The sequence below is a fragment of the Vicia villosa genome, linkage group LG1, assembly GCF_029867415.1.
Source record: "Vicia villosa cultivar HV-30 ecotype Madison, WI linkage group LG1, Vvil1.0, whole genome shotgun sequence".
Classification (NCBI taxonomy): Eukaryota; Viridiplantae; Streptophyta; class Magnoliopsida; order Fabales; family Fabaceae; genus Vicia; species Vicia villosa.
In genome coordinates this window covers 193432869-193458164 of record NC_081180.1, presented here as the reverse complement: position 1 = coordinate 193458164, position 25296 = coordinate 193432869, and the positions used below count along the sequence as shown (strand labels likewise).

General features: G+C 34.5%; 1 protein-coding gene and 1 long non-coding RNA gene across 10 annotated transcripts; both read right to left on the bottom strand.

The window, feature by feature from the left end:
• Positions 1-13770: 13770 nt before the first annotated feature.
• On the bottom strand, positions 13771-15661 carry LOC131621531 (uncharacterized). The gene has a single exon (XM_058892577.1). The coding sequence runs from the start codon at positions 15328-15330 to the stop codon at positions 14269-14271; it is 1062 nt and encodes a 353-aa protein (XP_058748560.1). The 5' UTR covers positions 15331-15661; the 3' UTR covers positions 13771-14268.
• Positions 15662-17928: 2267 nt separating this feature from the next.
• Positions 17929-22027, bottom strand: LOC131644763 (uncharacterized). Of its 9 annotated transcripts, none has more exons than XR_009296636.1 (5): positions 21283-22027; positions 21020-21133; positions 19509-20900; positions 18910-19402; positions 17929-18562 (listed from the first exon to the last, which is right to left on the bottom strand). It is a non-coding gene; the product is annotated as an uncharacterized LOC131644763 (long non-coding RNA). The 9 variants fall into 9 exon arrangements; XR_009296634.1 differs by lacking the exon at positions 17929-18562 and having other exon boundaries at positions 18700-19238; positions 19328-19402; XR_009296639.1 differs by lacking the exon at positions 17929-18562 and having other exon boundaries at positions 18700-19238; positions 19328-19397.
• Positions 22028-25296: the final 3269 nt, after the last annotated feature.

Below are 25296 nucleotides of genomic sequence, written 5' to 3'. Positions count from 1 at the left end.
GAAGTTAGAAGAGCTGATCGAAGTAAGACGGAGAGCAATGTCTACTAAACTTTCCCCAAGTGATCTGGAGGATTCACAATTAGGTTACGCTAACAAAGAAGAGTTCGAAGTATTAAACATAGACTCATTGACAGATGCAGATTGGAGAAGTCCAATAGTAAACTATCTAAAAAATCCTTCGACAGACACAGACAGGAAGGTGAAGTATAGAGCCCTGTCATATTTCCTGATGGGAAATGAATTGTTCAAGAAAACTCCTGAAGGGGTCTTGTTAAAATGCTTGGGTGAAGTAGAAGCATATTTGGCTCTTTCAAATGTACACAGTGGAGCATGTGGTGCACATCAAGCAGGACACAAAATGAAATGGCTTCTGTTTCGTTATGGAATGTATTGGCCTTCCATGTTAAAAGACTGCATAGAGTTTGCGAAAGGATGTCAAGAATGTCAAGAACATGCAGGTATCCAACACGCCCCAGCAAATGAATTAAGTTCAATAGTAAAACCATGGCCTTTTAGGGGATGGGCACTAGATTTGATTGGAGAAATTCACCCCAAATCATCTAAAGGTCAAAGATACATATTGGTAGGAATAGACTACTTCACAAAATGGGTCGAAGCAATACCACTTGCGAATGTGGACCAAGAGGCTGTGATTGAGTTTATTCAAAAACATATTATATACAGATTTGGAATCCCAGAAAGTATAACTACTGATCAAGGATCAGTGTTTACTGGGCGAAAGATGCAGGACTTCGCCAAAGAAATAGGGTTCAAATTGTTTACTTCTACACCTTACTATGCTCAGGCAAATGGACAAGTTGAAGCAGCAAACAAGATAATAATTGGTCTTATCAAGAAGCACGTGGGGAAAAACCCAAGAATTGGCATAAAACTTTGGACCAAGCACTTTGGGCTTGTCGAACATCTCCAAAAGAAGCTACAAATACAACGCCTTTCCAACGGACGTTTGGTCACGACGCAGTACTCCCAATCGAGATACATCTGCAGTCAGTAAGGATACAAAGACAGGCGGAAATCCCTCCCAACATATACTGGGAATTAATGATGAATGAATACCTGGACGAAGATAGAATTCGAGCATTGGAGATGATAAAAAGGCAAAAGGAAAGAGTATCCAGAGCATACAACAAAAAGGTGAAAGGTAAAACGTTTATCAATAATGACTTAGTTTGGAAAGTTATTTTACCTATAGATCGAAAGAATCAGGCACTTGGTAAATGGTCCCCACACTGGGAAGGACCCTTTCGAATCTTAAAGGTATTTTCGAATAATGCTTACGAAATCGAAGAATTAGCAGAAGATCGCAGGATCTTAAGAATAAATGGGAAGTATCTGAAGAGATACAAACCAAGCATGCATGAAGTGAAGATTGCAAAAACGTAGATATTTGAGGTACTACGTAAGCCAAAATGGTTGAACTAATGCCAAAATGGCTTTGTGATCGAAATATACGATAAATAAAGTGAAGAGACAAAGAAACAGCAAAATATTTGTCATTAGAAAATAAAAAGATAACATGCATTACAAAATGAAGCCTAAAAGCGTGACCCAAAATATTGAAGATTACAAAAGAGAAAACAAAAAAAAAACCTAAACCAAAACACCTCCTAGTTGATCCTCTGGTCTAAACCTTCCAAAGCCAGCAGGGGCAAGCTCTCCGCTTCGAACATATCCATGGACCCAGAGCTGCGCATCCTTCTCACTATCCCCTTTTTGAGGAATATGTAAGATAGGAGTCTCCCATATGGAAGACACGTCACAACTCCTTGACGAGCAGCAGCCATAGAGATGCCTCAACAAGCCCTTTGAAGATCATCAAAGGAAAGTTGATTTTCTTCCCACGAAAGCCACAGAGTATAAACTCTAAATCTTCCACCATGATGCTATTTTGATCATGGTTTCGTGGACGAAAATTACCCACAAGGAGTTGGTGCCAAATCCTGATGACCTTGGCGCTGAAAGGGTCATTGTCCATGAGAGTCCTCAATAGAAGATGAGTGGTCATGTTGAAGCTGTTATCATCAAAGGTCTCCCCAGAGTTGTTGCATCTCATAAGGTTAGAGATAGTGGTGGGAGTGATCCTAATGTGGGCACCTCGAACCTCAGAGATTATGGTGGTTCTACCTTCTGGATCTATGCGTAAAGACGCAAACATCCATAAATCAGCCAGCATGTTGGGATAAACTGGTCCCTCCAAGATTTCATAATAGAAATCAAGCTCTTGGTTGACAAAGAAAGCACTAATGCTTATGGAGTTGTTTTCAAAGTCTTCTTCAGAAACCTTGAACTCTTTTTTGATGCAAGCTCTGATATTGTTATAAGTGAGGGGTACTGCCATTTTGTAGAAAAAATTTGGAAATGTTTTTCTGGTTTTGTGTTGAAAAAAATGCAAAAGGATGCAACGAAGGTTCAAGATAAGGTTCTGTGGAATAAGGATGAAGAAAAGAAGTGTGATGTTAACCACTTATATAAACTTGGGGGGCAGGAGTGGAAAGGTTTGATTTTTAATGTGTGATTAGACTGCGTTTGGTATTCCAAAGAGGAGTTATGGCTTCCGCCGTTTCCCGCCCTTGGAAGTTGAGATGCAATCATGAAAAACTGATGCACGCACGTCTTAAAGAGATGTTTTGGAGAAAGTGATGTCATCACTTAATAATGATTACGGCTAAGGGAGTGGAAACGTCAAGTCTAAGTTAAAAGGTGCGAAGGATGGTCAGATCACGTGTTTTACATTAATTAAAATTACTGTGGCAAATCAGGAAATAGATTTTGGCGAAATCTGGAAGATTTGCTAAAATTACTGTTTGCGAGGATTGCAAAAATATGAACAAAGTGGAAGATAAAACCTAAGCAGATAAAAGTTGAGCATACATATATATTCTACGAAGAGTTTGATTACAAAGCAAAAGTACAACATGATAATGAAGTACAAGGTTTGAGATAACTAATTAAAATCTTCAGGGAGATTTTATCTTCGAATATTGAATCTCCCAGGAAGACATGCGAAGTTCAATCAGGGCCCTTTGTTTCTTCAGTTCGTCAATTTCAGGAACTAGTTTTCGTGCAGCCTCGAAATGTTGGATTCCTAAGCGTGCAACTTCAGTCAATTCCTGTTCACTGGATTGTTGAAGGGTTGCCTTACGAGATTCAGCCTCCTTTATCTTCTCTTCGAGCAGTTTTATCTCTTGCTTCCAGGAGTTGATGCTCTTCTCACATTCGTCATATGCTTTCTGGTTCTTCGAATGTTTAAGCTTAAGGGCTTCACCCTGTTTGGTCGCATCAATAGCAGATTTCCATGAAGAATTGTGAGAGGCCATTATTGCAGTCAGCTGTTCGTCGACATTGTGTTTTCGAAGAATATTGGCCTGGAGTTGTTCGATCAGGGAACCCAGCAAAACAATCACCTCTGAGACTTCTTTCGAAACTAGGAGTAGATCCACCTTTTCAGAAGTTGATTCAAGCTGTGACTTTTGATAGGATCCTTGCTAAGAGTTTCGACGAGGTTGGTTTCGAAGAACTTTTCCTTTATCTGACGAAGAAGGACAGAAGTGTCCTCTTTATTACCAGATTCTGGTTGTACAGCTGGAGAAGTTTCGAGCTCAGAGGGTGAAGTATTATCAATATCCATCATAGCTTTGAGGAAGCTGAGAGGGTCGGTTTGTTTAAGCTGCTCCAATTCTGAAGGGGTAGGTTTTGTTGGGGCAGGAGTCGAAGTAGTTTCGGGGGAAACTATGGTCCCAAAAGTTGTGGTTTCGCGAGGAACTTCTGTGGTTAATTTGGAGGTTTCTTCCATGACATCTTGTTCAGATAAAGTGTCCTCACTACCAGTTGGATAACCAGCTGCATTGTTGCTACCGGAACATTGTTGGTCTGCTTTTTCGCTCTTATGGGTAGGTGGAGAATCATCAGTTGATTGGCTCCCTTCGACTATTGTACTAGGAATGATAGTCGCAAGAGGTTGAGCGTCTTCGATCACTGGTGAAAGCACATGAGATTTACCTGCATGGAATAATTAGAACATGTCATGGTAAGGAAAGTTGCAAGAAATTTCTTCGCTGTAAAAAGAATATGCATTTACCTTGGAGTTTATCAAGATCAATATTAAGAGTGAAGGATTTGAGGTCGGAAGTGGCTGTGCCAACATCATCCTACAATCATAAGGTAAAACGTTAACTTAATTATTTTAAGTTAAAAATTTATAAAGATGAGCAGGTTGGGAAATCCAAATACCTTAGTTAGGACGTTATCTGGGCTCGAATTGTGGCTCTCGACAACAAAAGCGTTACTACCACCTTTCAAAGGTGATTCTTCAGAAGATACCTTGTCACCCGGTGAAGTAAGTTTCGAAGACCCAGATCCCTTTTCTTTTCTTGAAGGAGTAGCGGCCTTCTGCTTTTTCTTTTGGGCTTGTCTGGTTCGAGGTGGAGATTTGTCATCCTCATCTGAAACAACTACTAGAGAGGTTTTTCGCTTCGAATGTGGTGGAGGTTTCGAACTCTGAAAATATAAATCGGGAGAGGTAAGGATGATTCATATAACATACAGATGAAAGATAAAGTATGTATATACCGTGGTTTTCTTGTCAGCAGTGAAAGAGTCACTCTCACTGGGCTTGTTGCTCTGCGAAACTTTAGAAGCTTTCTGCGCAGGGAGCTGTTTAATCTTTCTCCTTCGAGCGACAGCTGTAGTTGGAACTGGAATTAGTATTTCAGCAGAAAAGGAACGTTAGTCAAAGAATTTTGTCTGAACCCAAACCTTTAGGTATTGGATTCAAGACACGAACATGTTCAAGATCTATATGGAGATGTCCTTTGAAAGTATCCAGGGTATGCTTAGTCGGGACCACTCGTTCAGCGCGTTTTTTAGTACTTTCCTGGAGAATTTTAAAAGCATTCCCACACACGAACCAGTCTGGGAAAGGAGGGCTTAAAGCCACACCAAAATCAGCGCTTGGCAGTGGAGGGAATTTTGGAGGATTAAGTTTGAAAGCCACTTCATAACGCAGTTCTGGTCGAACAGACGAGGGCAGTTTCAACTTATCCAGTTTAGCAGAAAACTTTTCGCGCAATGTGACTGCAGCTTCACGAACGGTCCGACTAAGGTCATCAGGCCTGTAAATGGTTTCAAAGAACTTTTGAAAGGCTTGTATTTCTTTAATATGAGTCGAAGTACCTTTTTGAAATTTTTCCTGCACATCAGCAAAAGCTTCAGTTAGTTCGCGAGTAAGGCTCTCGGCGTCAAAAATTTGCGTGGTGTAATAGTCCGTCCACCATTGTTGAAAATCTAGAATAGAGTAAAATACGGGATTGAAAGGGATAGGCGAAAGATTGGTCACATCAGCATATCTAGCAATTTTTGACTCACATTCTTCTTCAGTCAGATATAAAGTGTGCAAACACATGTGGTTCCTTTTCTCGTATAGACACTTGGGTTTTATTTGAACCAGTCCAAATTGTCTCGAAACCAGATTTGGTTGGTAGCAGAGGAGAACATATTGGCTTTTGGAGGGGCGAAGACGGTGATAGAATAATCTTGGGATAAGGAAAGCTCCCCAAATAGTCATGGATTCAGCCTCTTGATCTTGAGATGTAGGTGGAAACTTTCGAGTGAACCATTCGGGACCCACTGTCCTGTTTACGAACGGAGCCATCGAAGGGCTGAATTGATGACACCGAGCAAACATCATGATATATGCTAGAAAATGCTCGCGAAGTTTACCAGTCTCTTCTTTTGGAGTTAGCGAAGCCAACCTGGTTCCTTCTATAGTTCGATTTTTAATATCTGGATTTTCTTCGTTCACAACACCTCGAAATGGGAGCTGAGTCTCGAAAGTATCATTGAGCCATAGTTGTAGCAGCCAGAAGGGGCCAGCGAAAAGCAAAGAACCTGTCTTATAATTCTTTACAAGGTCTGTTGCTTCACCTAGATTCTCGTAGAGAAACCCTAGAATTAACTGGCTCAGGTTTAGTTTGGTTCCGGCATGAAGTTGATTAGCCATACAGAGATATCTTTTTGCTAATTGTATGGACCTAGAACAGAAGACGCACCTCGAAAGCCATAAGGCTAAGAAAGCAATGTGCTCTTCGTCTGAGACTACCTCATTATTTTCGTCATGATACTGTTGAATGAATGCAGTGTAAGTAACAGTTGCTTCATTGAAGTTAATAGTATCAGTGTCCATGACGTTGGGGTTGAAGGATTCTCCAGTTGGTCGAAGCCCCGTAATGGCAGCTATGTCGAAGAGCGTGGGGTGACCATTCCACATGGAAGATGGAAAGTGTTGTGGGAAGCATCCCAAAAATAAACTGACGCAACTAACATGGTTTGGTTGTATTCTAAACCAGTCTTGGACAGTTGGATTAAATCATAAATGCACAGTTCTTTCCAAAAAGCAGCCTTGTGTTTCTCTACTCTTGCCAACCAGGCATAGTATAGTTCAGGGTCTTTTGCTAAGGGAATTGACCTAAACACTTTCACAAAATTGGTTACATAGTCTAACCTAATTTTCTCTAGGGCTGAAGGGTTTTCGGTCGAAGATTTTTCTGTATCATCAGGCTTTGCTGAAATAGGACGGCCATCTTCATCTATTTTATTCTTACTAACTAACAGCCTAGTTTTATAATAAGCAGGAAAGAATTTATTCAGAGAAGGGTTAGTTTCTCCTGGTAACGGGCCCATGAAAGCATGAGTTTTCCCAGAAAGTTCAAAAGGAATGATTACCTGAGAAGCGTAAATGGCGCGTACTTCCGCAGAATTTGGGTTTGGTACGCACTCTTGATCCCCCATCTGTGTAGATTGTTGAAGTTTCAGAGCTGGTTGAAGAACATTTGAGGAACACGCCATGAGTAAGTTTGATTTTTTGGAATGGGTTTTGAATATAATCAGGAAGTGTTCTTTTTTGTGGAGAAATAAGGGAATAAGAGGTGAAAGTTATGTGAAGGTTAAAGTTTCGGTATTTAAAGGTATAACGGAAATCCTTTCAAATCTTTTGGGTAAAAGCCAAGAGACATGCGGCAGGCGTTGATTTCATCCAACGGCGGTCGAATAGTTATTAGCTTTACTCCTAGTATATAGGAGTAATGATCAGAAAGTAAGACCAGAACGTGGGAATGTAAGTTATGAGTAGACATCTTTGAAAATGACAAGACGTTTTGGAAATAGGGTCATCAATGATTATGACGTCAGTCAATGATCTTGGAACTCTAAAAACGAAATCTTATTAAAACAAGAAACGCCTATTTCTCTTGTTTTTCGAAACAGGCATTTATTGGGGGCAATTTGTTAGCTGAAGATTTCGTTTTGCAAATATGATCCTTCGAAGGGTGAAGACTCGAAGGAGGATGGTTCCTGATGACCGTCTTTGAAGATAAAATGGCTCCTGATGGCCATGTTTCGAGGATGAAGAATTTTTAAGTCATAACGGAGATAGTGAATGCTGAAGCTAGTAGGAGTGTATATCTTCGAGACTTAGACAAATTTTACGAAATATGTTAAGTACTGATGCTTAGTGTATTTCCGTGGTATTTTAATGTTAAGTTATATTGCCACGCGTCGAAGGAGGATTCTGGCGGGAGGATTTGAAATTCGAAGAAGTTTTCATAACTGTCCAGAGACAGATGGCTTTCCGAGGATTCTTATGAGAAACGTGGCATTAGATTAGCGTAGGACCGTTAAGGTCGAAACTAGTATAAATAAGGGTTCTAATGTTAGGATTCAGTGTGTTCATTTTGTACAAATTACTCACATATTACTCAAGTATCAAGTGTTAAGAGAAAGAGTTCGCTGAGAAATGTACGTATGACACCACCACCATTTTAATACATGTGTATTTTCCTTTATTTTCAAGTATCTTTCGATATTATTGCATTTCGCTTACTTCTTGCCATTTACATTCCTGCATTCTTTATTTTCATGTTATTTATCTTTGAAGTATTTAACATTTCTGCACTTTAAGATTCTTGCACTTTTACAATTTTTGTCTTATGTTTTATTTTGACTTACTTTTCGCTGGAGTTATATTTACGCGTATAACTAAGTGATTGCTAACCTTTATTATTTCGATTGAGTAATTCTTATTTTCAAGACAAATCATAAACATGGATCGAATAACAATCTTTTTGACTATGTCCTAGGATCAATCTAGGCGATCCTGCGAGTAACCAAATCATATTTATTATAGTTTGGAAGACTAGCGGTTGTTTACCGGAAATCACCGTAAACACATGCAGGCCGTATTTAAAATAAACAAACGCCAAAATCTAAGGTCATAATCGCATACCAATTTATTTAATAATATATAATTAAATAATAAATAATAATAGATTATTAATTTATAAATATTGACGCATCAACACTTGACGCTTTTTGCGAACCCTAAAAGCACAACCCTTGCATCGTCACAAACCCTAATGCAAAAGCGTTCATACCATCAAAACGTAATAATCAATTATTCAATATGACTGGTCGAAATGTCATTGTTTCACCATACAAATGTCGGATTCCGAAGCTGAATGAACATTGATCATTCAAATGTATAATAATCATTACACTAATTGAATGGACAAACAACAGTGTATCAAAGACGTTAACTTCGACCAATCGTCAGTTGGTCCAGTGGTGATTGGCGCTGGACTTGGTAGGGAGAACCACGGTTCGATCCCCCGCAACTGCGATCGGGAGGGGGCTGGAACCACTTGATGCCAGAACTGACCCTTGAACCAGACTAAATCGGTGGTGATAAACCAAAAAAAAAAATACACTAACTTCGCATTATAAATATTTATATCATATATAAATTTATCAACTATATTTGTATCACTTATGAATAATTGAAGTATCGATGCTTCACCGTACAAATGTCGGATTCCAAAGTATAGTCAACAACGAACATCCAAATTACACAAATACATGGTATAAATATTAAATAATAAACACTTTATTATTTTATTATTATTTATAACAATTAATTATTATTATTATTATTATTATTATTATTATTATATAAAATTATAATAATAAATTATTAATAATATAAAGATGAATTTTTGAAACAATCATCAAACAACATGGCTAAAATCACTTGCGGCAATCATGTCGTAACGCCAGTACAACCTCTTGCAATTCAATTGATATTCAAGATCAATCACGTCATTCAATTCGCTATATGGTTAATTCAATATTCAATTCGGCAAACAGACTAATTGAGTATGTTAATATGATACCAATATTGAAAATCATTGAATTTTAATAGCACTTCAAAATTAACCAAGTGCATCACGTGATGTTACGAAAATAAGAATCGGTAAGGTATTCACTTAAAATAAATACTTCGTTGAGTCATATTCAAAATCACAAAATATTTCATCATCTTAATAGATCGTTTTACGAAAACATTTTACGCAATTGATTCAAGAATAAGATCACCAAAACAAAATTGAATCAAATTCAGTTAAATGATTAAACAATTTTTAATCACGCAAAAGCATATTCCTATGACTATATCATCATATAATCATCAAGCATTAAAACATATTTGGATCTAATGATTTAATCAAACCGATGCTCACCACTCTTGTGATTTTAAGAGAGATTTTTCAAAAAAATATTCATTCTCTTAGCAGAACAAATTCGATGAACGGATCTTGATTAAATCATTAATCACAAATCAAACACTAATAACAATTCAAGAATTACCTCTTAAAGCGTATTTTATCATTTGATCACTAACGGCAGAAGATACCGGCGTGTAGTCCACGCGAGTGCAAAGTGAAAGGTAGTGCTAACCGTTCTTGCTTTGAGTAATTGACAAAATTAGCATTGGTAGGGTAAAGAGCTCCTCTATTTATAGAGAGCTTCTAAAACCTTAATTCTTTTATTTTGGACTTCTCCAAAATAAGTCCAATCTTATTAATTAAACTATTTAATTAAATAAATATTTAACTAAACTCTTTTAATTAAATAAAATAAATATTAATTAAATTAAATCATAATATTTAATTTAATCATATGCCAATCCTCATTTCTTAAATCATATTTAATTAAATTATTCATTCCACTATAATCACCTATTTAATATTATAAATAGTGAACAGTATCTAGCAACACATCACTACTACCCAAGTGACAAGAATGTCGTGTGATCTGACATAACCTTTCTGTGATAAAGATCATGTGTATAATTACTCTTTTTCCCTTATATCTATATTGAACACAAGGCATAGAATGTGTCACCCTTGTATAGTCCAATATTTTATTTCTTGATCCCCGAGTATACTTGATAACAACAAATAAGCCCAATATCTAATATCGACTTATTTGAGCACGACCATGCATTTTATAGTCATACTCTATCAAGGGGCCCACATATATTACTCCCGTATATGTAGGAGGACAAATCTCTTCTAGGTCACTCATGTCCCTCAGCATGATTTGTAAAGTACCCATCAACTACCTTTATGGTCATCCTGTTACGGACAACGTTTGATTGACAATAAAGTAGTTAACTCCACATCTAGAGTTCATAGTGGTTTCAGGTCGAAGGGTATACATCACTATCATAATGAGAATAACTTATGACACTTACATAACAAACTATTTAGTATTCTCATGGTTGATCAATCCAGTATAAATATTACTCCTAACATTTATACCTACGTGAAGACTTGATATCTCATATCCATGACTTGTGAGACCCAACCATCAGTCTACTCACATAATAGTCTCTATGCATTATTATTGTCCTATTTGACAGTAAAACTTGACTACGGATACTTTAAGAATAACGTCCTTATGTTTAATGAGGTCTCACGATTAAGTCACACTTAATAGGTCATTAATAGACTAATTATTCTAAGGACTCTATCATGTCATATACAAATAACATAATAAATACAATGCCTAATAAGTATATATATATATATATATATATATATATATATATATATATATATATATATATATATTAACAAACAATATATATCAAGGTCATGATACAAAATCATATTAAGCCAATATTGATTGGCTATTAGGGCTTACTCCAACAAAATGGTCCTTTGGATTGACAACATTTCGAAAAAAACAACATGAAAGAAGTGTTCAAATTGTTCAAGTTGGTCTAGCTTGCCAAAGTTGTATTGAGGTGCAGAAAGGACACGTGCTCGACACAATGTCCCAACATGCTGCTCGACATTTGGGCCTTGCACATCAGGACTTAGTTGTTGCATTTTGGAAGATTCTCTGATTAAGATTAGATAAGATTTTATTGTTATTAAGTTAACAATATGATTATATGATTTGTTGGACAGTTATGAAGATCGAATCAAATTTAAAGAGATAATTTAAAGAGATTTAAATTTGAATTTGTAACAAACCAAATAATATCGTTTTGTTGGAGATATTCAAGGAACAAATCAAATATCCAATAGAATTTGCATTACTTCTAGACGAAATCAAATAAAATATCCATGAATAAAAGCCCAAAAGAATTGCTATATAAGGAGGACACAATCGGTTTTGCAATTTAAGCATTTAAGTATTTACATTGAAGATTTATAGAGTGCTAGATTATGTGTCTTGTATTTCACGCTAATGCCCTAATAGGATTAGTGTGAAATCTATATGTACACCTCTATGTTTTAGTAACTTGGCATAGAAGGTTTGTCTAGTTGAGTTGTGAAATTCAATATCATCCATCTTGTTGATTGAAGTTGATCACTGGGGTTTAGTGGTTGTAATCTCCTATCACGAGTTGTGTGACAGAGTAAGAAAGTTGGTGGATTCTCATATTTATGGGGAGACTCTAAATAGAAAGTCACTGGATAGTGTTAGGAAGAGGCATTGAACAACATGGACTTGTCGTTGCTTGTAAGTCCAAATGTACTAAGCTACTAATAGTGAATTTACTTTTTTTGAGTTGTGGACTTAACCTTCCTGAAGTAGGTGTGGTTTCACCGAATCAAGTTTCCAATTCCATGTATTATTTACCGTTTTTCAGCTCCATCAACTTGCACAACTCATACTGTTATATTTGTGTTGGTTCTAGTATATCTTGTCGAACCTGTTGTCGGAGCATCGTGTTCGACATATGTTCCCTAAGGAACAAAATTTATGAAACTAAGTGGAAAATAAAAGATATTAGGAAAGAGAGATGACACCAGATATTTATAGAGGTTCGTTCTAATCGGGATTTGATATGTCTTTCCTTTATTGTGGCAGGCAAATCAGCTCCCACACGAACTGGCCTTGTAGGATTCTCATCAAGTTGCACAACTTCGAAGTTTCTATATAAGATAGGTCTTCAGGTTTTTCTTTGGTTTCTGTTGGTGAGCTGAGTTCGTCATCTTGTAGGACTTCACATTATCGTGCATCAAGGTCGATGGCACTAATGAATGACGTATGAGTCCTCATTCTTTTCTTCTAGGAGAAGAGTGTGGTCACGTCATGGTTCTTTAACATTATTTCATGTATCAGACGAGCTTCATGTATATCAGTTGGAGGATGACTGGTTCCCCGAGTCATTATGATACTTCCTGTTCAGGTGGATTGTATAAGCCAGCCGCCTCTAAAGATGCGTCGAAAGATCTTCCAAATATTCAATTGTAGACGCTCTTGCAAGGAATCACCAAGAAGTTCAAGGTCAAAATCCTTTTATCCTTCACTTCTTCGACGGAGACTGGTAATTTCATGGCTTCGCTAGGGCGATTGGTAGAGTCGTTGAGCACTAGAAGGTTACTACCTTCCTATGACATGACGTCTCGATCATGTAACCCTAGCTTTGTGAATACGTTGGCGATGACATCGCAAGACTTCCCGTCGTCAATAAGGATCCCAGACATCGAATGGTTCGCTATATTGGTAGTTAGGTCCAACGAAAAGGAATCTCGTTCACCTTCTCGATGTCACGAAATCATATGATAGGCTTATCTTTTTCCTGCCTTCTAATTGCAACCAATGATTTCTAAGATCTTTGCGTTGAATTTTTTTTGTTTAATTTCCCTTGCCAAATGAAACACCGTCAATCACAGAGACAACGAGGCAAGAGGATTTTTTAAGGTTGGTGAGCCTATGGTGACTTCTGCAGATGGATCATACATCATTGTCTTTTTTTGAGATCGCAATAACGATTTGTGAGAGTCAGAAGCTGATTCCCACAGACAGCGTCACTGTCTCGTTCAGGGGTTAGAAATAATTGATGACAGAGTCAGACGCGCGACAAAGCGAGCTTCTGGCACGATAGAGTGTGATTGACCTGTGATGTTAACACTCCAACGTCATTTGGATTGGGCTTTTCGTAATTGAACCTAAAACCGGTCCGAAACAAAAAAAAAATCATATGTATTTTAGCTAGTACTAAAAATGCTATTAAGAGACAACTGTCCGCATTTATTGGGGTTTTCAAATGACAATTCTCTCATTTTGAATTATACTATTGTTTATGATTTACCTTTGCACCCGTCCATTAGCTGGCAAGAAAATGATGAACATTTGAATTTCAAATCAATTCAAATTTGATTCTCTTCCCTCTATATTTCTAACCAAAAAATCTAAAGAAATAAATATAGAAACTAACTCTATACTATCTATGGACAACATCTAGATAGAAATGCACGAATCAGTAATTCAATTTGTCAGATTTGGAAAGAACATGTTTGATTAGCTCATTATACCAAATCAATTTGTCAGGAAGAGCATGTCTGATTGGAATATAATAACACTGAATTGCATACTAGTACACTTCTTTAAAACATTGAAGCACTTGCAAAACTCAGAAATATGAAAGAAAGAAATTGTTGTTGGTAGAGTAGAAGTAGCAAAGACACCTCTGGAAGAAAAAAAATTGGGTCAGTGTCTACATCCATGTTGGACACCCATGTCAGACAACAACCCTTATACTTGTGATTAAGTTCAATTTATTTATTTTTCAAATTATTAATGGTGTAATCATGGAAGTGTTGTGTCTGGTGTGCCTAGAATTAGTCTGTTCGAGAGTAGTGTTTACCAACATGAAACAAAATACACCATATAAATTACAAGAACAATTCATTGGATATGGTAAACCAACAGAATCAACATATTTATAATCATTATCATCATTCATATGACAATAAACAAGCAATTTGCAGTTCCAAAACTGAAACAAGAAACTTATGACAGATGAAAACACAATTCTACTCCACCAGATTTATAATCTATAAACAAAATTGTGAAAATTCAAACAGCACCATAAATCTAATTTCTTTTACTTTGAATTTAAACCCCAACAGTGGTGGCTCCCCTTAACGGCTTTTTCAACTCCTCACTCGCATCCACCTCAGTCGATTTTCCTGGATAACCATTAAAATCCGACATCACTTTCTTCTCATTCTTTCTCCCCTCAAAGCTTTTCCCTTTACCTCCATTCCTCTCAAACTCCAAACCTCCTCCATTTCGCGCACCAGCAAATTCTCGCCGAAGATCCTCCACAGCATTCCTCAACAACCCATTCTCCGCCTGTAAAACATCCATCTGCCTCTTCACAGCAAAACAAGTCTCCGCCAAATCACCACTCCCCGGAATAATCCCCACCCCAGCAACATTTTTTTCTTTCTTCAAATCCTTCAAATCCCCACACTCCGCAGACAAATGCTCAACCCCAATCTTATTCATCACAAGAAACGGAACCTTCTGAAAAGCACTCTCCCCTTTAACATCCGCCGGAACCCTTACCCCCCACCTAAAATTCACCGCCGCACGTCCCCTAATCGGCAACATCGTCCTCGCAGCAACCTCTGTACCCGAAAACAAACTCGCAATCGCGCCAGCAGACGGAACCTTCCCAGCAGAAAAAGCTCCCATCACTGGCGATTCAACAGACTCAACAAACTCAATCGAAGTATCATCGCTCCCCAAAACGCCACCGTTTTGAAAAGCATAATTCTTCACATCCAAAATCGACGACTGAGATTTCTTAAAACTGAAATCCCCAAAACGCGGCTTAAAATGAAGCATAAAAAGCGGTTGCGGCCCACCAGTTTTACTCCGGTTTAGCAGATTGAATTCACAACTCATAAGCATAGAACTCGAGAGCGGCGAACCGAACGAACCGGTTCCGGTTTTAACAATTAACGAGAACGGGTTCTGAGAGTCGTTGGGCCGGTAAGCGAGTTTAAGCGACGGACCGGATTGGAAGAACGTAGAGAGATTGAGAGTTAGTTCTTTGGATTCACCAGCTACGATTCCTGATTGGAATGGTGTACCTAAAATGCTTAGAGGAATTTTGGCTCTTAATAAGGGTTTCTTTTGTTCGTCACGGAATTTGAGTGAAGCTTTCATCGTGTAGTGAAGAATAGTGAAGAATGAAACCCTAGGATGAATGGATAAATGTTGAGTTTTTTTATAGAGATGGTTTGGGGGAAATTTTGAATTGAGATTGAATGTTTGATTTAGGGGGAGAGAGATTTGGGATACAGAGATTATGACAAAAATCGGTTTCACTTGTGATGTTTTACTGTGGAAATTGGAACATGAGAGTCTGGAGAGATTGGGTGAGAGTAACGGCGTGGTGATGCTGATTCTTTAGCGGATTCTATGGGTCTGTTGTGATTTGTTTGATCCTTTTGATTTTATTTTATCAGGTCAATCCAGTGAAGTTATGACAAATGAATTCTAATTTAAAATGAAATTATCCATGATTTGATTAGATCTATGTTTCAAAAATTGCATTGCATTGTTGAGATATGAAAATTCAAAAATTCAATTATTTCTTCATCTCTAAATGCTTAATTTTTTATAAAAATTAATGGAATAACTAGGGATGTCAATGTGGCGGGCGGAGGCGGAGATACATTCTCATCACAATCTCCGCCCTCGAATATATTCCTCATTTCCGTTTTGGATCTCCGTCACGGGGGATTTTATCCCCCATCCCGTCCTCGTGGATCTCCAATGTTCGTGCGGAGATCTATAAATGTGACTTTTTATTTATTATTTTAAACCAAATTAATAGTAAAAGCTTCAAAAACTAATCACAAGAAATTTAGAAATTATTCTTTATAATAAATATATTGTTTTAACAATATTTAATCTATAAATATTGAGTGTTATGACCACCAAAATTTCAAACTAAAAAAATTGAAATAATCATTTAGATCTCACTCTTTTATTAACAATTCCAATATATTTTAAATTTGTGTATAGATTAATTATATGAAATGACAAATAAACCTACATAATAATTTAAAATTAAATATAAATTAAGGACATTATGCTATTTTAGGCGGGGCGGAGACTCCACGGGACGGGGATATTTACGCCATCCCCGTCCCCGAAGTGCCTTCGGGTAGACTTTGTTCCTCGTTCTCGCAGGGGAAAATTTCTCGTCTTTGGGGCCCCAAACAGGAAATTTCCACGGGGATCCCCGCTAATGGAGGCAAGTTGACATCCCTAGAAATACTCTTGCGTGCGGTTTTGGTGGGGACCGTGAATACGTCACCAGTTTATTGCATAAATTCAAATAAATTAGAAAAAATCAAAAAAAATATTGGAAAAAGAAAAAAATTAGACTGCAAGATAATTGTATAAGTTTTTAAAAACTTCTATTGTTAAGAAAAACTATTAAACACATAATTTGTAAAAAAACAATGGTGAAAAATAGAAGAAAAAAATGTTTTTTCTAAGATTGATAGAGTTTAAACAATAAAAGGATTTATAAAGTTTAATAAATGAGACAAACAAATATCCAAAATTAAAATTAAAATTATTTGAAAATATTTTACTTAAAATTTCAAAAAGAGAATGATATAAAAGAATTAAGTTTAATGTTGTATCTCATAAGTTTTACTTTCTTTAATTGTACAGAAAATATTAAACTCGTGCGTTCACGCACGGGTTCTGGTGTGGACCACACGTATTTGTTTTCAAAATATAAAAAAAATTGTTTTACGAAAAAGAGATTATTATTTTAAAAAATATACATATTTTTAAAAGAAAAAAATTGTTTTACCAAATATATATTTCAACTTTTTTATATATTATCTTAAAAAATATTATATCGTAAATTAAAAATAATTTTAAAATAAAAATATTAGTAAAATAATTAATTAAAAAATAATTAATTTTTCTGTATTTGAGTTCATATATAATTTTAAATATTTTTATTTTTATTTTTGATAAATATACATAAAATGTTGAAACCCGTGTGTTCCCACGGATTCTGATCTATAAACCTGTGTGTTCGCACAAGTTTGGATCGGGTATTTGTCACCAGTTTGTCATGCAATTTCAAAAAAATTATAAAATATCAAAATTAATTAGTTCATAAAGGAAAGAAAATTGGGATGAATCTTAAAACAAATATTCTTAAGAAAAACTATTAAAAACAAATGTTGTAAAAAAAAGAGTTATCTAAAAGAATTAAGTTAAATGTTGTATTATTAAATTTTACATAACAATATTTGATGTGTGTTCGTACGGTACTGGTGCGTTACCTGTGTGTTCGCATAAGTATTGGTGTGATTCACACGCTTTTGTTTTCAAAATGTAATAAAAATATAAATAATCAAAATAAAATTGTTTTACTAAAATAATTTGTTATTTAATAAAAAAAGATATATTTTTAAAATAAAAACGAAATTGTTTAACATAAATTGTTTCATCAAATATACTACAATTATTTCATATATTATCTTACCACTATAATACCTAATACTACTATATTATATTTGAACACAACTGTATAATGGTCAGTTATAAATTAACGTGTATATCAAAACAGCAATTATATATTAAAAGATTGAATCCATTAGACTTTACAAAATGTAGTGTTAATTATGGTTATGCCTTTAACAAATAAACAAAAAAACAAAATCAAGTTTATCTAGAATTCCTGCAAGGCATTGCTTACTATATATTTTTGCACCAATTTTTTTTCCAAATTATGTATCAGTGCAAAGTATCGGTGCAAACTGAACAGACTATATATTAGTTATATACTAACCTATAATGTATTGAAAAAACATAAAAGAAAAATCATTTATTTTTCTAAAACAGAAACAGTTGTTATGTTTAGTTTCAAAAAGTATCCTTAGTTCCTCAAAATCATATGCACAGTATCCTTAGTTCCTCAAAACCATAACATGTTGAATTGGTATCCTACACTCTAAGACATTTATGAAATATAATGACACCTATGATATTACACATGTTGATATAGAGGGTTTTTTGCTTTTGACATAATTGGCGTCAACTGTCTGTGTATGCAAGTAGGATTAATGTGAAGCTAATGATAGCTATAGGAAAAAAAGGATTTCTTTACAATAATCAGAAACTTGCTTATCATAAACAAAAAAAAAAACAAAAAATTGTAACTTTACAACTGAACAATGCTTCTACTACTTGAGAAAAAGGACACAAGAAAGTCATGTGACAATGGAAGTACCTCCACCTTCTTCTTGGTGAATGAGATCAAATCAACACTTTGACAATAATAATTTAGTGTGGTAGAACCTACTACTCATATTCAAAATCAAACTTTACATGACTATACTTCTTTCCTAATTGCCATAGCCTGAAAGAAGGGTACAAGTAAATCATGTAAGATTAAAGTCCATATTATAAATAGAAGAAAGATAGTTGATAGATGACTTAGTTGAAGATTATGTTTTATGTTCAAGATAAGTATGGACAACTCAGTCAAGGTTGCAATTTCATGTGAAACATAGATGTGAATAATAACTTTCATTGTCCCTTGGAAGGGTGGTGCAATCATATCATAAAATTATCTCAGCACCACTCATGAATCCATTGTTATGAGAATCCTATACACCTACCTAAAAGTGAGAGTTGGAGACCACAGAGCACTATATAGATATTACAATTTGAACCAATAGAGATACATTAATGTACATCGCTTACAATTCTCTCTTTATAAAAAGATCCTCATTTTCATTGGATAAATGGAGGATACCCCCATTTTGGGAACATATTTGTCGGTGTAAATTTCAAGAGACTTCCAAATGACTATTGAATTTTTTGAAACTTTCTCCGAGTATTGTTGCCCCGTTAACGTCAAGATCATTGTCACCTGAAATTATGTAATAGAAAAAAATATAAGACAGAGCTTGAGATATAAACTCAAACTGAACTTATTCTATAATAGAAAACTTGTTGGTGGGGTTGCTATTCTCCAGCTTCATCAATTGTGAGGCATTGGTGATTTGAGTCAGGATGTTGCCTTTGATTACCTGAGATGTATGCCTAACATTAGATGAAATCTATGACTAAATATTAAAAATTTCTTTTAAATATTAGTGAATGAATGCATATTTCCCACCATTGATAACTGAATCCTATACATATTATACAAATTTGCTTCACACTGTCGAAGCAAACTACATGAATATCTGCACTGTAAAAACAAACCATTATCAAACTCATTTAAAATTAGTAACTTCAATCTTAAAATTGAAAATGCATATAGTATTATGAAGTTAAATAATTTGCAGTAGGCATACCTAATATTGAGTGCAGTTTCCATTTAATCCCCTGTCAATACCTAGATCTTTAAGCCAGCTTGAGCAAGTTTATCAATGCATTGTGGCACCTAAGAAGGAAAAAAATGGAACATGATAAAATTATTTGAAATTAGCACGTTAGCACTATATATAGATACAAACACATTTGTCTTGGAACAACTTTCTTTCCATACTATGTGATACCCTATCAGCATTGCCTCTCTATCAAGCCCAACAGTTGTTTTGGCTTTCTGAAATCGTTGTTCCAATTCTGAACTTGAACTGCTCTAAGATTCAACCTCAACTTCTCAACTCCTAAAATTTCTCAAGTCTTCAACCACCTCAATACCGTAAATTAATTTGGCAAACAAAATGAACTTCATACTGCTTGACAAACAAAATCAGCAATATGACAAGAAAATTAAATCTGAGTATAGCCATTGTTTATGAAATATTATTATATTAATAAATAAATCAACTTTTTTCAAAAGCCAAAACAAAATTATATTAAAGAAACAACATAAGATATGTTGTCGGAAGATACACCAGCACAAATACAAAATAAACAAACCAATATAGGTACAAAATAAACAAACACAACACAACGCAACTAACTAATACAAGAATTTCATAAAAACAAGCCAGTCTCCAAAATCAACCAAAACTAAACCAGAATCGTAAAGGAGTGATGAATTTACCTTCCTTTAATTTCATCAGGCACAATATTCCTACTAACAAATATATTCAAGTAACTATACATCAAAGCCAAAAATGAAACAATAGTAAAAATAGGAGCCATAGGGATTATAATGATAATAGCCTTTTATTCTTTTGGATTCTTCCAATAGAAAAGATGTTGAGATAGTAATTGCAGAGTGAAATGGCATAGAAAACATTAAAGCTTACCTTTAGCTAAGTTGTTTCATAAACATTGTTGTTTTTGTGCCAAATCAGGAATATATAATTGTGGTGAATGCAAAATTGAAACGTATTTGAAAATGCAAAGCAACTAATGAACTATTAGTCTAATGCTCATATTCATATAATAAAGAAATACCAACTATCAATAGTCAGGCGTTCAGGCTTTCCTAGTTGACAATTTTGCCAAAATATATTCGTAGCATTGGTCAAGTGGACATGGAAACAGTTTCAATGGTTTTATCTACGTACCAATATCAACAAATGAACTGCATTTCATCGATTCCAGCAGTTTCAAGACATAAGAAGAGAGTAATAAATAACATTGTTCTGCATAATTTTTATCGTCTTTTACATAGGAATTTCGTATAAATCACTTCACAGATGCCAAAAATGACAAAGAAATGAAAAATAATATTTACCTGGTTTGCCACCACTGAAAACAGTACTTACAGTTGGCTTTACTCCATATATCTAATAAGATTGAGAACATTTCAAAGGATTCATAATGAGTATGTAACTTAACAATCAAAATAATCGAATGCCATAACCATACGCGAAATCAACAATCAAAATTGAAAACTAAACCATACCATTAATATTAGCACAGGTAACTCCAATGGTGAAACTGATCGACAAAGTGATAAGCCAAAGCAAGATACAATTAGGAGGATGCTTCGGTTGATACCTCATTAATGGAATCAAAACTGAAAAATAAAATCCTAATAATATTATTATGTTTTCCAACCTTCTAATCGTAACAAAATGTAACTGTGATGTCAAACAAAATCCTGAAAATAACATAGAAACAATGTCAATGGTAAGAAAAATACAGGATTATAAGAAAGGGGAAAACCTGGCAGAGAGAGGGTATTGTTAAGAGAGGAACCCCCATTTTGCAAGATCCAAGCGAGAAATCAATAATGGAAAACCAAAACCTTAACCACAAAATCATTATATCAACCACAATCACAAAAACCCTAGCCACAAAATCATCATATCAACCACAATCACAAAAAACCTAACCACAAAATCATCATAAAACCAAATGAAAACCATAAAATCAATGTAAGAGATGTTGAATAAATAAAAAAATGAAACTACTGAAAACGAAAAAAGCCATACAACTTTGTATCTTTTACCTTTTACAGATCTGGATCTGAATCATTGAAACTTTTTGTTACGTTGATGACAATAAATAGACATGATAGTGGCGACGGTTGTGGTGACAGTGGCATTGGCGACATGAAATAGAAGGAGAAAGAGAAGACGGTGGATGCCGGTAAAGAAATTAGAAGGCGATGCAACAAAGCGGTGAGAAGACGACATAATGAGATAGTAGGAGGAGGGGTATTGGTAGAGAGCATTGATGTTTAGAGAAATGAGACTCCTTGTAGAAGCAATCAGACTGTGTTGATGGGAAAAATTAGGTTAACTTGGAAAAAGCACATAGGCATGTGTTCCAAGAGAAGTAGAGATTCGAGGTTTCGTTAGAAATCAACAGAATAAAGTTTCACGAAAGAAGAAAAGTAGAGACAAGTTGGGAAAGAATGGAAAAGGTAAACAGAATGTGAGAGAGGAGTGTAGTTAGAAAGTAAATAGTGTTTGTATAATTAAGATAAGGCTATGGAAAGACCAAAAAAGTGAGAAAAGTGCTTATGTGGAGCAAATTGGGCAAAGGGTATCATAGGGTTTTCCAGATACATAAATCTTCTTATATGGTAAATAATTTATCAAAAATGTGACATCTATTAATTTTTTTAATTAAATATTATTTTTGAATTGTATTAGTACGAAGAATTTAATTGGTATGCACCGCTAGTGTAAAGCAGTTTTACACTGTCAGTGAATCGTGACCGTTAAAAGTTTATTGAAATTTAACTTTTATTTTAATTATTTATTAATAAAATTTTGTAGGGAACGTGTTATATGTAAGATGTTATGATTTAATGTAAAATATTATGTCTTTGTTTGACTCTGATGAGTGTGCTCTTGTGTGTTTGAATATTGCGACAATTTTTTTTAGATTGTTTTCTTTTTAGTTTAATTAGAAGTGTGATTAACATTAGTAAAAACCTTTTAATTTGAATTAAAGATTTTGGAATATCTTAAATTTGTTTTAAAAAGATTTAATTGGATTTGATTTTATAAAAGATTCAAATTTGATTTTTAAGAAGATTGAACTTGTATTTTTTAGATTCAACTAGTTTTTGTCAAGTTTTTAGTGTAATACTTTATTATTAAGTGTCTTTCTATTAAGACTCACCTTTTGAAGTTTTTGGTACGTCATTTTCTATTTCTATTTAGTCTTTGTATATTTGTTGTAATACTTTATTCTTAAGCGTCTTTCTTATTTTAGATTAATGGTGTATTTGATCTATAATTATGATTTACCACTCCATATATAATTGGTATCTTACAAACACTTAAGGGAGTATTTGAGTAAAAGTGAGAGGTCTCAGATTCATGGGAGCCTGGGCCAAAATTCACTGGTAGTAATAGAAAAATGGCACTAAACTTGAAGAGTTCATATGACATTATCGTGTACTAATGACTATTGATCTGGTGAATTTTCTTTCATTAGGTTGATTTCTTCCAAACGTAAGATGATGTTACACTGAATTGAGTTAACAATTATTTTTGTTATTTATTTTATTTATTTGTTCTATGTTTCTTGTACATCATATTATCTCACACATTGTCTCAATATTATGTGTGATATCTTGTATTTGATTGAATAGGATTACAATTGGCATTAGATAAAACACCCTTTTTTGGTTGGGTGAGCTCTAGAGTTTTTTCTATATTTTGTTCAAGATAGACAGTGCAAAAGAATGAGGATCTATTAATAAACCACCAATTCTCGATAGTACAGATTATGGCTATTGGAAGACTTGCATGGTTGTCTTCCTTAAATCAATGCACAACAAGACCTGGAAAGCGGTCATAAAAGGATGTTCTAAAACTTAAGAAGATTATTCTTGAGAAAGAACACTGAAGTGGTCTGAACATCTAGGAATGAAAAAGGAAGTAACTAAGTTTGTTTTGCTTGACTTACTAGAAGTCAAAGATAGAACATCAGAAGTTGTTGGGTCCGATGCAACCGTTGAGGCATCTGTCTTGCGAGTAGAGGATCACGAAGTGAAGCACTTGAGAGCCATATGAGAGAGTCGTACTCGACTCTGTTGGCTTAAGGAAATTTTAGAGGGCGGAAATTATTTCAGTGGGGGAGAGTTGTTACACCCCAGGTTTTATTAAATTATTTTAATTGAGTTATTTGAGAATTCTTTGCGAGGTATATGTATTTTATTTAATTATTATGTGTGAATAATTAGATAAATAAGAAGGTATGGTTGTATGTCCTATAGATAGAGGTGTAGAGAATAAGTGGAGACTTATTGGAGTTGATAGAATTTTTTTAAATCTTAATAATAGAAAAAGAGTATTTTAATTGAATTATTAAAATAAGTATGATAGGGTATGTGACCTGGAGAGGAGAGTGTGGAAAGTAATTAGAAATTGATAAATTTTATTTAGAATTATTTAACAATTAAAATATAATAATTTATTGCAATTTATTTAATTAAATAAATAAATTATGATTTGTGTATGAGTATGTGGGTTATGGAAGGGTGTGGGAGAGTTTGGTGGGTTGGTAGGGTAATTAGAAGCAAATTGAATTTAAATAATATTTTAGATAATTTAAATAATTAAATTAATTAGTAAATAAGAAAAATAGAAGAAATTAAAGTTATTAGATGAATGAGGGGTGTTTTGGTGAATAAGAGAATAAGTGAGAGTATTGTGGAGATAACAAATAAAAAGAAATTGGGTTTCTAATAAAAAGTGATCATTAGAGAATTTTATAGATTAGAACGTGAAAACAGAAGTTGTGGAGAAAGAGGCAAAGGTGTGAAGAACAAGTTTAGGGCTTAATGAGGGAATGACCAAACTTGATTAGGGAGCTTGCTTATTGAAAATATAAGGTAAGGGGGAGAATAACCTTAATCAAGGGTATATGCACGAGGGGTAGGATAGAGAAGTCATTAACCTCCAATAGGGTATTTTGTGTTGATCAATTTTGAGTTTTTTATTGTTATAATGTTGTTGGATGGAATAATGATAAAATTCATGCAAAATGATGTGTGACTATTAGGAAAAATGATTTTGGGGTTATCACATGAATTTAGAGTTGTTATTGAGTAGCCTGTAGAGTTATTATTGAGTAGCCTTGAGTTGTTTAGAGATATGAGTGAGTAATTGATAGTTTTATATATTTTATAGTTGCCTTTCAACAACTCTAATAAATTTTAGAGTTATGTTGATATGTTTAAGAGAGAGATTTGTTACCTTATAGTAACTCTGATATGTTTTAGAGTTGTGTTAAGGGTTATTACTATGTTGATGGTCTGACACAAGTAATAATAATAGTGAATTACTCTATTTATGAGTTTAGAGTTAAGTTGACTATTTTGAGTCATTTTCAATTGTGCAAGATTTGTCATTTGGATACTTTGGAGTACTTTAAAGTCATATTTTTATTTGTTATGAGTAACCTTGGCATATTTTGAGAGTTGTTTTTGAGTCTTTAAGAGTTAAATATGATGAGATTTGTTTTAATCATAATAATTAAATATTATAAATTTAAATATTTAAGAATTGATTTGGATATATCTATTAAGGTTAAATATATTAAACCCCTGCAATATTAGCGAATTTTACATTAAGTCCAGATTTTCTCAGATACATCCTGTCGCACGCTCGCAAAAAATGACTAGAGTCTCCACTAATATATTTATCCCAAAAGGAAAGGAACGCCAACAAACCTAAAGCGAATAAGAACAAGGTCTTTCGACCAGAGAACTAGGTA

What these genes read in the sequence shown, in the direction of transcription:
- LOC131621531 (XM_058892577.1), bottom strand. Translation starts at nt 15,330, where the DNA reads ATGAAAGCTTCACTCAAATTCCGTGACGAACAAAAGAAACCCTTATTA.